Source organism: Thalassophryne amazonica, chromosome 1 (genome assembly GCF_902500255.1).
Source record: "Thalassophryne amazonica chromosome 1, fThaAma1.1, whole genome shotgun sequence".
NCBI classification, from domain to species: Eukaryota; Metazoa; Chordata; class Actinopteri; order Batrachoidiformes; family Batrachoididae; genus Thalassophryne; species Thalassophryne amazonica.
In genome coordinates, this window is record NC_047103.1 from 21,418,384 (window position 1) to 21,432,890 (window position 14,507).

Below are 14,507 nucleotides of genomic sequence, written 5' to 3' on the forward strand. Positions count from 1 at the left end.
AAGTGCTTCACACAAGTAAGGTCTAACCTCAACACCCTGGTGAATCCATAAATGGGTAAAGAGGTGGAGCGTGGGCAAGAACCCACGTGACCTGGGCGGGACGAATAAAGCCTGAACACACCCCCATTTCAGAGTTACCAAACTAACAGCTAGCAGGCTTTGGTTCCTGTGTTTGATAAAAGTATATTATTGGGGACTGGGCAGTGTTTTCATGATGGATGACTTGAATGTGGGTATTAAAAATTATGGCTTATTTCCTAAGTAACAGCGGATTAACTAGACCTAGCATCATCACGCTATCAACAGCTGCTAAAAATGCTAATGCCACTAACATACAAAAATAAAGAGCACACAAATGTCACCTGAAGGAAATACTGGAGCACAGACCTTTTAGTACTGGAACAAAGACTTTTAAGATGACCTGCTAGGACAATTAACCACACAATAAGGCATATTATATTTGCACTAAAATGCTGAGAAAAGTCATCCACAACAGATAGTAGCCACAGCCGGCAGCCTCTGATACTGGAGTCCTGACCAGAGGCTCTGACTTGGTTCAGTAGCACATTCTACCAATCACTCAAAGTGACCACACAGGTATTCATAACTTTATGGCTTTAAATATGTTAAACTGATGAGTTTTTTTTTTTAAGAACACTCGGGTACAATTGTCATGAAGCAAGAGACTAGCTATAAAGATCAAAACCATTTTTTATACCAGTCAACAGGTTTATTTCTCCTCTAAAATTTGACATTTTAACATGGGCTTCTATGAGAATGTGCTAATTTCTAGAGTCTGCCTCGAGCAGCCATTCAAAGAACAGCAACTTTATACTCTTCCAGGTAGGTTTCATTATAGACAGCCAGAGGTTGGGTCTTGATTTGTACTCTGTGTCTGACATCAGCTAATTACAATTTAGCATCTGATAAATTACTTAACATTCTTTTTTTTTACCACATTGGTTATCTTTCTATGATTAGCTTCATAATGATATCGCACTGACCATGACATATCATACAAGAAATCAGTTCATCACCAAAACTGCAGCCCTGCTCATTCCGCTAAAGCGTATGAGTAAAAATTTAATTACCATACATAATACTGTACACCTACAAGGACAGACCCGTTGGTATTTTCCTAGTCCAAATTATATATAAATATATAATTATAGTTCAATAATCTAGACATTTTCTATGGAAAATTAGCTTCTTACATAACAAATATTAAATAGGGATGTTTCAGTCCCACAGCAAATTTTAGGTCCTAAAAAAGGAGACAGGGCAGAAAATAATGACGTCACCCTGTTGATCTTAGGGTCTGCGTGGCTAGTCTGGTAAAAGGTCATTTTACTAATCATTAACATATCCAGATAAACCCAAATCTCAACTCTGGGGCAGATGAATGCAGATTAGCCTGCAAGCTTTCATTGTCATTGCCTCGATAATTTAGCCATGAAAGTTATCTTTTTTTTATGCAGGACACCCGGAAAGTATTCACAGCGCTCCACTTTTCCACATTTTGTTATGTTACAGCCTTAATCCAAAACTGAGTAAATTCATTTTTCCCTCAAAAGTATACACACAATACCCCATAATGACAACATGAAAATTTTTTTTATTTTTATTTTAATTTCTTAAAATTAAAGAACTAAGAAATCGCACGTACATACGAGGGCTGTCAATAAAGTTACGGTCCTTTTTATTTTTTTCAAAAACTATATGGATTTCATTCATATGTTTTTACGTCAGACATGCTTGAACCCTCGTGCGCATGCGTGAGTTTTTCCACGCCTGTCGGTGACGTCATTCGCCTGTGAGCACTCCTTGTGGGAGGAGTCGTCCAGCCCCTCGTCGGAATTCCTTTGTCTGAGAAGTTGCTGAGAGACTGGCGCGTTGTTTGATCAAAATTTTTTCTAAACCTGTGAGACACATCGAAGTGTACACGGTTCGAAAAATTAAGCTGGTTTTCAGTGAAAATTTTAACGGCTGATGAGAGATTTTGAGGTGATTCTGTCGCTTTAAGGACTTTTCACGGTGCGAGACGTCGCTCAGCGCTCTCAGGCAGCGTCATCAGCCTGTTCAAGCTGAAAACCTCCACATTTCAGGCTCTATTGATGCAGGACGTCGTGAGAGAACAGAGAAGTTTCAGAAGAAGTCGGTTTCAGCATTTTATCCGGATATTCCACTGTTAAAGGAGATTTTTTTAATGAAAGACGTGCGGACGGGTCCGCGCGTCGGGACGCAGCCGCTGCGACGCTCCGCCACAGGAAAAACACCTCTGTTGAAAGCCTTAAGGACAAGTTGGAACATGTCCTGCCTGTTAAACAATTTCTCATATACTCACTCCACTGAAAGCCATCAAAAGCCGCCTGGATTTTACAAATGGTTATCAACACGGAGGTGTTTTTCCTGTGCCGCCGCACCGCGTCGGCTGCGTCCCGACGCGCGGATCCGTCCGCACGTCTTTCATTAAAAAAATCTCCTTTAACAGTGGAATATCCGGATAAAATGCTGAAACCGACTTCTTCTGAAACTTCTCTGTTCTCTCACGACGTCCTGGATCAATAGAGCCTGAAATGTGGAGGTTTTCAGCTTGAACAGGCTGATGACGCTGCCTGAGAGCGCAGCGCGACGTCTCGCACCGTGAAAAGTCCTTAAAGCGACAGAATCACCTCAAAATCTCTCATCAGCTGTTAAAATTTTCACTGAAAACCAGCTTAATTTTTCGAACCGTGTCCACTTCGATGTGTCTCACAGGTTTAGAAAAAATTTGATCAAACAACGCACCAGTCTCTCAGCAACTTCTCAGACAAAGGAATTCCGACGAGGGGCTGGACGACTCCTCCCACAAGGAGTGCTCACAGGCGAATGACGTCACCGACAGGCGTGGAAAAACTCACGCATGCGCACGAGGGTTCAAGCATGTCTGACGTAAAAACATATGAATGAAATCCATATAGTTTTTGAAAAAAATAAAAAGGACCGTTACTTTATTGACAGCCCTCGTATGTATTCACAGCCTTTGCTCAATACTTTGTTGATGAACCTTTGGCAGCAATTACAGCGTCAAGTCTTCTTGAATATGATGCCACAAGCTTAGTGCACCTATCTTTGGGCAGTTTTGTCCATTCCTCTTTGCAGCACCTCTCAAGCTCCATCAGGTTAAGGGGAGCGTTGGTCATTTTCAGATCTCTCCAGAGATGTTCAATCAATTTCAGGTCTGGGCTCTGGCTGGGCCACTCAAGGACATTCACAGAGTTGTCCTGAAGTCACTCCTTTGATATCTTGGCTGTGTGTTTAGGATCATTGTTCTGGTGAAAGATGAACCGTCGCCCCAGTTTGAGGTCAAGAGCACTCTGGAGCAGGTTTTCATCCAGGATGTCTCTGTACATTGCTGCATTCATCTTTCCCTCAATCCTGATTAGCCTCCCATTTCCATGATGCTGCCACCATCATGCTTCACTGTAGGGATGGTGCCTGGTTTCCTACAAAACATGACGCCTGGCATTCACGCCAAAGTATTCAATCTTTGTCTCATCAGACAGGCCTCGGACAGTGGACTCATCTCTGTGCTTGTTCTGTTAGACCTCAGTGCTGCTTTTGATACTGTTGACCATAAAATTTTATTACAGAGATTAGAGCATGCCATAGGTATTAAAGGCACTGCGCTGCGGTGGTTTGAATCATATTTGTCTAATAGATTACAATTTGTTCATGTAAATGGGGAATCTTCTTCACAGACTAAAGTTAATTATGGAGTTCCACAAGGTTCTGTGCTAGGACCAATTTTATTCACTTTATACATGCTTCCCTTAGGCAGTATTATTAGACGGTATTGCTTAAATTTTCATTGTTACGCAGATGATACCCAGCTTTATCTATCCATGAAGCCAGAGGACACACACCAATTAGCTAAACTGCAGGATTGTCTTACAGACATAAAGACATGGATGACCTCTAATTTCCTGCTTTTAAACTCAGATAAAACTGAAGTTATTGTACTTGGCCCCACAAATCTTAGAAACATGGTGTCTAACCAGATCCTTACTCTGGATGGCATTACCCTGACCTCTAGTAATACTGTGAGAAATCTCTGAGTCATTTTTGATCAGGATATGTCATTCAAAGCGCATATTAAACAAATATGTAGGACTGCTTTTTTGCATTTACGCAATATCTCTAAAATCAGAAAGGTCTTGTCTCAGAGTGATGCTGAAAAACTAATTCATGCATTTATTTCCTCTAGGCTGGACTATTGTAATTCATTATTATCAGGTTGTCCTAAAAGTTCCCTAAAAAGCCTTCAGTTAATTCAAAATGCTGCAGCTAGAGTACTGACGGGGACTAGAAGGAGAGAGCATATCTCACCCATATTGGCCTCTCTTCATTGGCTTCCTGTTAATTCTAGAATAGAATTTAAAATTCTTCTTCTTACTTATAAGGTTTTGAATAATCAGGTCCCATCTATCTTAGGGACCTCGTAGTACCATATCACCCCAATAGAGCGCTTCGCTCTCAGACTGCAGGCTTACTTGTAGTTCCTAGGGTTTGTAAGAGTAGAATGGGAGGCAGAGCCTTCAGCTTTCAGGCTCCTCTCCTGTGGAACCAGCTCCCAATTCAGATCAGGGAGACAGACACCCTCTCTACTTTTAAGATTAGGCTTAAAACTTTCCTTTTTGCTAAAGCTTATAGTCAGGGCTGGATCAGGTGACCCTGAACCATCCCTTAGTTATGCTGCTATAGACGTAGACTGCTGGGGGTTCCCATGATGCACTGTTTCTTTCTCTTTTTGCTCTGTATGCACCACTCTGCATTTAATCATTAGTGATCGATCTCTGCTCCCCTCCACAGCATGTCTTTTTCCTGGTTCTCTCCCTCAGCCCCAACCAGTCCCAGCAGAAGACTGCCCCTCCCTGAGCCTGGTTCTGCTGGAGGTTTCTTCCTGTTAAAAGGGAGGTTTTCCTTCCCACTGTAGCCAAGTGCTTGCTCACAGGGGGTCGTTTTGACCGTTGGGGTTTTACATAATTATTGTATGGCCTTGCCTTACAATATAAAGCGCCTTGGGGCAACTGTTTGTTGTGATTTGGCGCTATATAAAAAAATTGATTGATTGATTGATCAGACCAGAAAATTTTCTTTCTTATGGTCTGAGAGTCCTTCAGGTGCCTTTTGGCAAACTCCAGGCAGACTGTCATGTGCTTTGTACTAAAGAGTGGCTTTTGTCTGGCCACTCTACCATTCAGGCCTGATTGGTGGATTGCTGTAGAGATAGTTGTCCTTCTGGAAGGTTCTCCTCTCTCCACAGAGGAATGCTGGAGCTCTGACAACGTGACCATCGCATTCTTGGTCACCTCCCTGACTAAGGCCCTTCTCCCCTGATCGCTCAATTTAGACGGGTGGCCAGCTCTAGGAAGAGTCCTGGTGGATCTGAACTTCTTCCATTTATGGATGATGGAGGCCACTGTGCTCATTAAGACCTTCAAAGCAGCAGAAATGCTTCTGTACCCTTCCCCAGATTTGTGCCTTGAGACAAGGTAATCCTGTCTTGGAGGTCTAAAAACATTTCCTTTGACTTCATGCATGATTTGTGCTCTGACATGCACTGTCAACTGTGGGACCTTATATGTAGACAGGTGTGTCCCTTTCCATAGATCGATCGGTAAATCGAGAGCTTTGCCCCCCTACTCAGCTCTCTCTTCACCACGACGGTCCGATACAGCGACTGCATCACTGCAGATGCTGCACCGATCCGTCTATCAGTCTCACGCTCCATCCGTCCCTCACTCGTGAACAAGACCCCAAGATACTTAAACTCCTCCACTTGAGGCAAGGACGCTCGACCGACCTGAAGAGGGCAAAGCACCTTTTTCCGGTCGAGAACCATGGCCTCGGATTTGGAGGTGCTGATTTTCATCCCGGACGCTTCACACTCGGCTGCAAACCACCCCAGTGCACGCTGAAGGTCCTGATTTGACGAAGCCAACAGAACCACATCGTCCGCAAACAGCAGAGACGAGATTCTGTGGTTCCCAAACCAGACCCCCTCTACACCCTGGCTGCACCTCGAAATTCTGTCCATAAAAATAATGAACAGAACCGGTGACAAAGGGCAGCCCTGGCGGAGGCCAATGTGCACTGGAAACAGGTTTGACTTACTACCGGCAATGCGAACCAAGCTCCTGCTGCGGTCGTACAGGGACCGGATAGCCCTTAGCAAAGGACCCCGGACCCCGTACTCCCGGAGCACTCCCCACAGGGTGCCCCGAGGGACACGGTCGAACGCCTTCTCCAGATCCACAAAACACATGTGGACTGGTTGGGCGAACTCCCATGAACCCTCAAGCACCCGATGGAGCGTGTAGAGCTGGTCCAGTGTGCCGCGACCAGGATGAAAACTACACTGTTCCTCCTGAATCCGAGGTTCGACCATCGGTCAAATTCTCCTCTCCAGTACTCTGGAATAGACCTTACCGGGGAGGCTGAGGAGTGTGATCCCCCTATAGTTGGAACACACCCTCCGGTCCCCCTTCTTAAACAGAGGGACCACTACCCCGGTCTGCCAATCCAGAGGCACTGTCCCTGATCGCCACGCGATGTTGCACAGGCGTGTCAGCCAAGACAGCCCCACAACATCCAGAGACTTAAGGTACTCAGGACGGATTTCATCCACCCCAGGAGCCTTGCCACCGAGGAGCTTTCTAACCACCTCGGTGACTTCGGCCTGGGTAATGGATGAGCCGCCTCTGAGTCCACAGTCTCTGCTTCCTCTTCGGAAGACGTGGCGATGGGATTGAGGAGATCCTCAAAGTACTCCTTCCACCGCCCAACAACATCCCCAGTCAGGGTCAACAGCTCCCCACCCGCACCGTAAACAGTGCTGGTGGAGAGCTGCTTCTGCCTCCTGAGGCGTCGGACGGTTTGCCAGAATCTCTTCAAGGCCGACCGACAGTCCTCCTCCATAGCCTCCCCGAACTCCTCCCAGACCCGAGTTTTTGCCTCTGCGACCGCACGGGCTGCGGCACGCTTGGCTTGCCGGTACCTGTCAGCTGCCTCTGGGGTCCCACCTACCAACAAAGATAAGTAGGACTCCTTCTTCAGCTTGACAGCATCCCTTACTTTTAGTGTCCACCACCGGGTTCGGGGATTGCCGCCACGACAGGCACCAGAGACCTTGTGACCACAGCTATGAGCAGCCGCATCGACAATGGAGGTGGAGAACATGGTCCACTCGGACTCCATGTCTCCAACCTCCCCCGGGATCTGGGAGAAGCTCTCCCGGAGGTGGGAGTTGAAGACCTCGCTGACAGAGGGTTCCGCCAGTCGTTCCCAGCAGACCCTCATGATACGTTTGGGCCTGCCAGGTCTGACCGGGCTTCCTACCCTCCCAGCGGATCCAACTCACCACCAGGTGGTGATCAGTCGACAGCTCTGCCCCTCTCTTCACTTGAGTGTCCGAGACACGTGGCCGAAGGTCAGATGATACGACTACAAAGACGATCATTGACCTCCGGCTCAGGGTGTCCTGGTGCCACGTGCACTTATGGACACCCTTGTGCTCGAACATGGTGTTCGTGATGGACAAACTGTGACTAGCACAGAAGTCCAACAACTGAACACCACTCGGGTTCAGATCGGGGAGGCCGTGCTTCCCGATCACCCCCCCTCCCCTCACTGTCGCCGCCCACGTGGGCGTTGAAATCCCCCAGGAGAACAATGGAGTCCCCAGTTGGAGCGCTATCTAGTACCCCTCCCGGGGACTCCAGGAAGGTCGGGTACTCTGCACTGCCGCTCGGCCTGTAGGCCGAGACAACGGTGAGAGACCTGTCCCCGACCTGAAGGCGTAGGGACGCGACCCTCTCGTTCACCGGAGTGAACTCCAACACTTGGCGACTGAGCTGGGGAGCAATAAGCAATGCGACCCCAGCTCTCCGCCTCTCCCCGTGGGCGATGCCAGAAAAATGAAGTGTCCAGCCCCTCTCCAGGAGTTGGGTACCAGAGCCCAAGCTGTGCGTGGAGGTGAGCCCGACTATCTCTAGTCGGTATCTCTCAACCTACTGCACAAGCTCAGGCTCCTTCTCCCCTAGCGAGGTGACATTCCACGTCCCAACAGCCAGGGGCTGTGAGCATGGACCGGGCCGCCGGGCCACCCGCCCTTGACCGCCACCCAATCCTCTCTGCACCCGACCCCCATGGCCCCCTCTACAGGTGGTGAACCCACAGGAGGGTGGGCCCACGTCACTCTTTCGGGCTGAGCCCAGCCGGGCCCCATGGGCTAAGGCCCGACCACCAGGCACTCGCGCGCGAGCCCCAACTCCAGGCCTGACTCCAGGGTGGGACCCCGGCTCCGCCATACCGAGCGATGTCTCAGTCCTTGATCTTTTACTGGTCATGGAGGTTCTGAACTGCCCTTAGTCTGACCCATCACCTAGGACCTGTTTGCCTTGGGAGACCCTACAGGGAGCACGAAGCCCCCGACAACATAGCTCCTAGGATCATCCGGGTACACAAACTCCCCCACCACGATAAGGTGGCAGCTAGAGGGGGAGTAATGTCCAAGTCATGTCCAATCAACTGAATTTACCCCAGAGGACTCCAATTAGGCTGTTGAAACATATCAAGGATGATCAGTGGGAATAGGATGCACCTGAGCTCAATTTTGAGTTTCATGGCAAAGGCTGTGAATACTTATGTACATGTGATTTCTTAGGTTTATATATATATATATATATATATATATATATATATATATATATATATATATATACACGAGGGCTGTCCGTAAAGTATAGGTCCTTTTTATTTTTTTCAAAAACTATATGGATTTCATTCATATGTTTTTACGTCAGACATGCTTGCACCCTCGTGCGCATGCGTGAGTTTTTCCATGCCTGTCGGTGACGTCATTCGCCTGTGAGCACTCCTTGTGGGAGGAGTCGTCCAGCCCATCGTCGGAATTCCTTTGTCTGAGAAGTTGCTGAGAGACTGGCGCTTTGTTTGATCAAAATTTTTTCTAAACCTGTGAGACACATCGAAGTGGACATGGTTCGAAAAATTAAGCTGGTTTTCAGTGAAAATTTTAACAGCTGATGAGAGATTTTGAGGTGATTCTGTCGCTTTAAGGACTTTTCACGGTGCGAGACGTCGCTCAGCGCTCTCAGGCAGCGTCATCAGCCTGTTTCAAGCTTAAAACCTCCACATTTCAGGCTCTATTGATCCAGGACGTCGTGAGAGAACAGAGAAGTTTCAGAAGAAGTCGGTTTCAGCATTTTATCCGGATATTCCACTGTTAAAGGAGATTTTTTTAATGAAAGACGTGCGGACGGGTCCGCGCGTCGGGACGCAGCCGACGCGGTGCGGCGGCACAGGAAAAACACCTCCGTGTTGATAACCATTTGTAAAATCCAGGCGGCTTTTGATGGCTTTCAGTGGAGTGAGTATATGAGAAATTATTTATCAGCTGGAGATGTTCCAACTTTTCCTCAAGTCTTCCAACAGAGGTGTTTTTCCTGTGGCGGAGCGTCGCGGCGGCTGCGAGCCGACGCTGCAATCCGCCCGCACGTCTTTCATTAAAAAAAATCTCCTTTAACAGTGGAATATCCGGATAAAATGCTGAAACCGACTTCTTCTGAAACTTCTCTGTTCTCTCACGACGTCCTGGATCAACAGAGCCTGAAATGTGGAGGTTTTAAGCTTGAAACAGGCTGATGACGCTGCCTGAGAGCGCTGCGCGACGTCTCGCACCGTGACAAGTCCTTAAAGCGACAGAATCACCTCAAAATCTCTCATCAGCTGTTAAAATTTTCACTGAAGACCAGCTTAATTTTTTGAACCGTGTCCACTTCGATGTGTCTCACAGGTTTAGAAAAAATTTTGATCAAACAAAGCGCCAGTCTCTCAGCAACTTCTCAGACAAAGGAATTCCGACGAGGGGCTGGACGACTCCTCCCACAAGGAGTGCTCACAGGCGAATGACGTCACCGACAGGCGTGGAAAAACTCACGCATGCGCACGAGGGTTCAAGCATGTCTGACATAAAAACATATGAATGAAATCCATATAGTTTTTGAAAATATAAAAAGGACCTATACTTTACGGACAGCCCTCGTATATGCAAAAATCTTTAAAAAAAAACTTTTTCACATTGTCATTATGGGGTATTGTGTGTAGAATTTTGAGAAACAAAGAATAATTTAATCAATTTTGGATTAAGGCTGTAACATAACAAAATGTGGAAAAAGTGAAGCGCTATGAATGCTTTCTGGATGTCTGTTTATTAAACACCTTTACCAATCAGGGTTTACTAGTGAGTTGGTGCATGAACCTAACACAACCTGCTGTTTCTAATGAATGGATGAGAACAATGGCAATACTAAGCAGGTTAGCAATGTTTTAAAACATTTTTATCTATATTAAATACATCATCTTGTAATTCACTGCATTAAAACACAACCTAATGAGGATTAAGTGATAAGACAGTGCTTATCTTTGATTAACCAGATCAATCAAAAAAGCAACTTTCTTTTGAAAATGAAGCCCAAACAATCCTCCCACAACCTCGCAAACCTCATTTTGTAGTTGCCAGGCAAGCTAAAGCTAACAGGCTAACACTGGTTTGGGTGTTTGATTAACACATAACGATTGGCTTGGGTGTTGGTTTTAAAAACCGTGACTGACATCTTGCCTCAGTAACTGTGGCACTGGTGTAGCTACTATCACCAAGCTATCGATGTCTGCTAAATAATGCTGACTTTGCTAACATACAAATGCAACAACTGAAAATTCCCACTCAACTTTAACACTTGATTACACACCACAGCAAGCCATATTATCGCAGACATTTCTAATAAAATGCTTAAGAAGGTCAAATAAGTACACAGCAGCTAACTGCTTCCTGCTAAAAGATGGCTGCTGCTACCGGCGGCCGCCTACACCTGACACACACTAGCTGTCACTCAACACTACCATGACCCTAATTATTCGGAACTTTATGGTTTAAAATTGCTCCCCAAAAAATTGCTTAAACTGATGAGCAACATAAAAATTAATCCCTGATACAGTTTGTCATGAATGGCTAAGCTAGTTATAGCCTTTTTTGGGCGGTTGGTACCAGACTGTATGTGTTTATTACTGTTGGGCATTTTAACATGCGGTTCTATGTAGATTGATTCACTTTTGGAGCCCACCTCAAGTGGCCATTCAAGGAACTGCACGTTTTGGCACGTCCTCATTGACTTCGGTTTTCAACACTAGATGTCGCCTGTCTGAACACTCCCGCCTGGTGGACAGCTCAGGAATATACATCTAAATCAAATTTTGAATTTCATATTTAAAGATTACAGTCAGTTTGACATGACTCCACAAAATATTATTAGTTTCTGGAAATGGCTGGAAATCCTTCAACAAAAAGAGATTACAAAATGATTCATTTCATTCCTGGTTCCCGGATGTGGTGATCTGTTTTGCACATGCGCAGCAGCACCTACAAAGAAGTTTTTTTTTTTTCACTGTCTCAAATAGAGGTGGGCGATACGGGGAATTCTGGTATTGATCCGAAACCAAGTAAATACAGGCCCAGTATCGCTGATATCGATACCGATACCTTTTCATATTTAAGCTTCATATATCCAAAGGATCCAAAAGACCTAGGATAGAATTTCACCAAACATTGTACGTGACAACAAAATACTTTATTATCACAATCAACATTTTTGTTTAAAAAATATCACTCAACCCAACTTAAAACAAAATCTCCTGAGGTAGAGGACTGACAAGCCACAATACAAAGGTGCGCTGCTCCGTGTTCCATGTTGTGTGACACAGCGCAGTGCTGCTCTTACAGACAGAGAGTAGACTTTGATGAATCTGCGATGCACAGCAGTCAGTGCATGCGGGAAAGAAAAAAAGCTTGAGTATCGATCTTTTTACACGAGGATCGTTCAATATCAATACCAGCGTTGGTATCGTTATTATCGATATTATGATCGATCCGCCCACCTCTAGTTTCAAACTTTATGCCAAGACCTGGTCCAAAACATTAAATGAAATAGCAGTTTTAACGCAATTTGAACGCAAGAAGTTATTGAACATTTTTTTGTGTGTCTCAAAAAAAGGAAGTATAAACGCTGAGAAGAACTTTGGCTTGTCTTATTTTAAATGTAGAAGAAATCCTAAGTGGAGCGCATTCCTGCAGAGAAAGGAACATTCTACAATGTTATATTTCCCTTCAGACCAACCTTCTATCAGTGGACATTTGGACAGATCCCCTCTGTCCTCGGGAAAGGACTCTACAAGTCTTTTAAACAGCCGTCCCAAATCGGAATAACTGCGATGCAGATAGAGAATGTTCCTGTCGGACCACTCGGTCCTGATCTCGAAGAAGTCCTCTTCCTCCCCGCGCTGGCTGATGATCAGTCTGCGGATCCCGTTCACCCAGCAGTCTCTGACGAACATGTTGACCAGCGACGTCCCTTCAAACACAGCCGATGCCATTCTTCATATTGGACCAGAACGCCAAGAAAAGTCCAAATACAAACCAACTTAGGAACAAGTTTCCGATCAGACCTCTGTGTGCCGGATAAATAGGACAATCATCATCATTATCATCGTTTGCTCAGCCCCAAACAGGCGTAATCTCAAACGTGGCATGATTTGACAAAAAATAGACACTCTGTAGATAACGCCCCTAAAACTATTGATTTTTTTTTCAACGTCAGACAAAAATATTCTTTATGACGTATACGCGCCATGCAGCCACAGAGAAAACATCCACAAAGACCAGATGAAGCATCTCTCAAAGTAAAAGTACTGTCCAGTTTTCTAAATGTGCATTTGAGTTCATAGATTATCAGATGATGTTTTTTCTGTCGGTAGTTCCCGTCTGCTTCCTTCCACACCACAGAGAGTCATTATTCCCACAATTCCAACGGCCCCCAAAGGCAACACTGTTAATATGTGATTTATTTATTTATTTTAATAATAAAAAAAGATCATACGTCATTATTTAATGTTTAAAAATACCATTTTCAAGTGATCACTTCTTTATTGAAGGCAAAACTGGCATCCTAAATCTACTTTTGAACCTTGAGCCATATTATTGAAATGTTTGTTACCTTTTTTAAAAAAATATATGACAAATTAATATATTTTTTAATTATCACTTTAATATTTGTTTTTCAACCTTAACACTATATAAACTGAATATTTTAGTGCTAAATTAATAATGAAGCAAACACATGCTGTAGGTTTGATTCAATAATGAACTCCATCACAGTGTTAAATCAACACTGTGTGTTGTTGGGTGTTAAAACAAGTTTAACACCTAGTTAAATGTTTATACATTAATTTTATCCATCAGATTTGTTTTAAATCCTAAATCTACAGTGCTTCCAGAAAATATTCGCAGTGTTTCACTAGCTTTATTCCAAAATAGAGTACATTCCTTTTTTTCCTTCAAGGTTCTACACACAATACCCCATAAGGACAATGTTAAAAGACACTCTAGCAACAGCTGCTAGGGTCCGTGGGCTTTACCCTCGTGGTTACAGCGTGTGTCGAGGGGGAAACACAACGCAAAGGTTAAACTGGCAGTAGAGTGCATAAAAATGTAGGGCAAAATTTTAAAACCAACATATTAAACTGGATTTGATTTTGTTCGAATGCACATAAAAATAATTTCTGAATAGGTTTATGAAAATTTATTGCGATTTATAGGTCCAACCTGATGTGAAATTTTGTGGAAAAAATGACATTTTCTATTATTTTTATACTCCAACTTTCTGCTTGCTGTCAGATAAAAAAAAACCTTAAAAATGAAAGTATATGAAAGCGGGGACATCAGCAATATTTAATAGTACTTGCTGCTTGTTTCCACTCAGGGTCGCCACAGCAAATCTAAAGTGGATCTGCATAAATTGTGCTGATCCAAGACAGCAAAGATTAGTTGACATGTAGCTGTAATATTTTAAAAGTAGTTGTAACTACTTACAGGGCAGGGGTGATGGCACTTGGTTCCAGGTTCAAATCCCACCCCCTGCCACATTTCTCTATGTACTGTGGAGTTGCATCTGGTGTAAAACCGGTGCCAATTCAACATGCAGATCCACCTCAGATTTGCTTTGGCGACCCCAAGTGCAAACAAGGGAGCAGCCAAAAGGCTTACTTTTTATTTTTGTTACATTTACCGTTACAAATCTAGTTGGCCTAAACCATGGTAATTGAGTAACAGTAACGCAAATTTATCACGTTGACCCAACAAATTTACATTTAGGTCTACATTTTACCTTTTCAAAACTAGTTGGCCTGAATCATAGTAATTAGGTAACAGTAACGCAAATTCATCATGTTGACTCAAAACATTTACACTTAGGTCACTTAGCAAAATTGCCTCTGGCTAGGTAAACACATTTTACTTGGGTGGAAATACTTTACATTTTTTATGTTCACTGAGCAAGTTATTTTTTGAGTTCACAATCTGGTGGCTGTTGGACCTCTGGATCACCACAGATTTC

The 14,507-nt window shown here is 44.4% G+C and overlaps 1 protein-coding gene across 1 annotated transcript in view; it reads right to left on the bottom strand.

Annotated features, from left to right (window-relative positions):
* The window catches only part of pxdc1b (PX domain containing 1b), a 37,420-nt gene extending 24,519 nt beyond the window's left edge, over positions 1-12,901 (bottom strand). The window contains exon 1 of the mRNA XM_034166874.1: positions 12,234-12,901. Coding sequence (XP_034022765.1) covers positions 12,234-12,489 — 256 coding nt within the window. The 5' untranslated portion in view covers positions 12,490-12,901. The remainder of the gene's footprint in view (positions 1-12,233) is intronic.
* Positions 12,902-14,507: the final 1,606 nt, after the last annotated feature.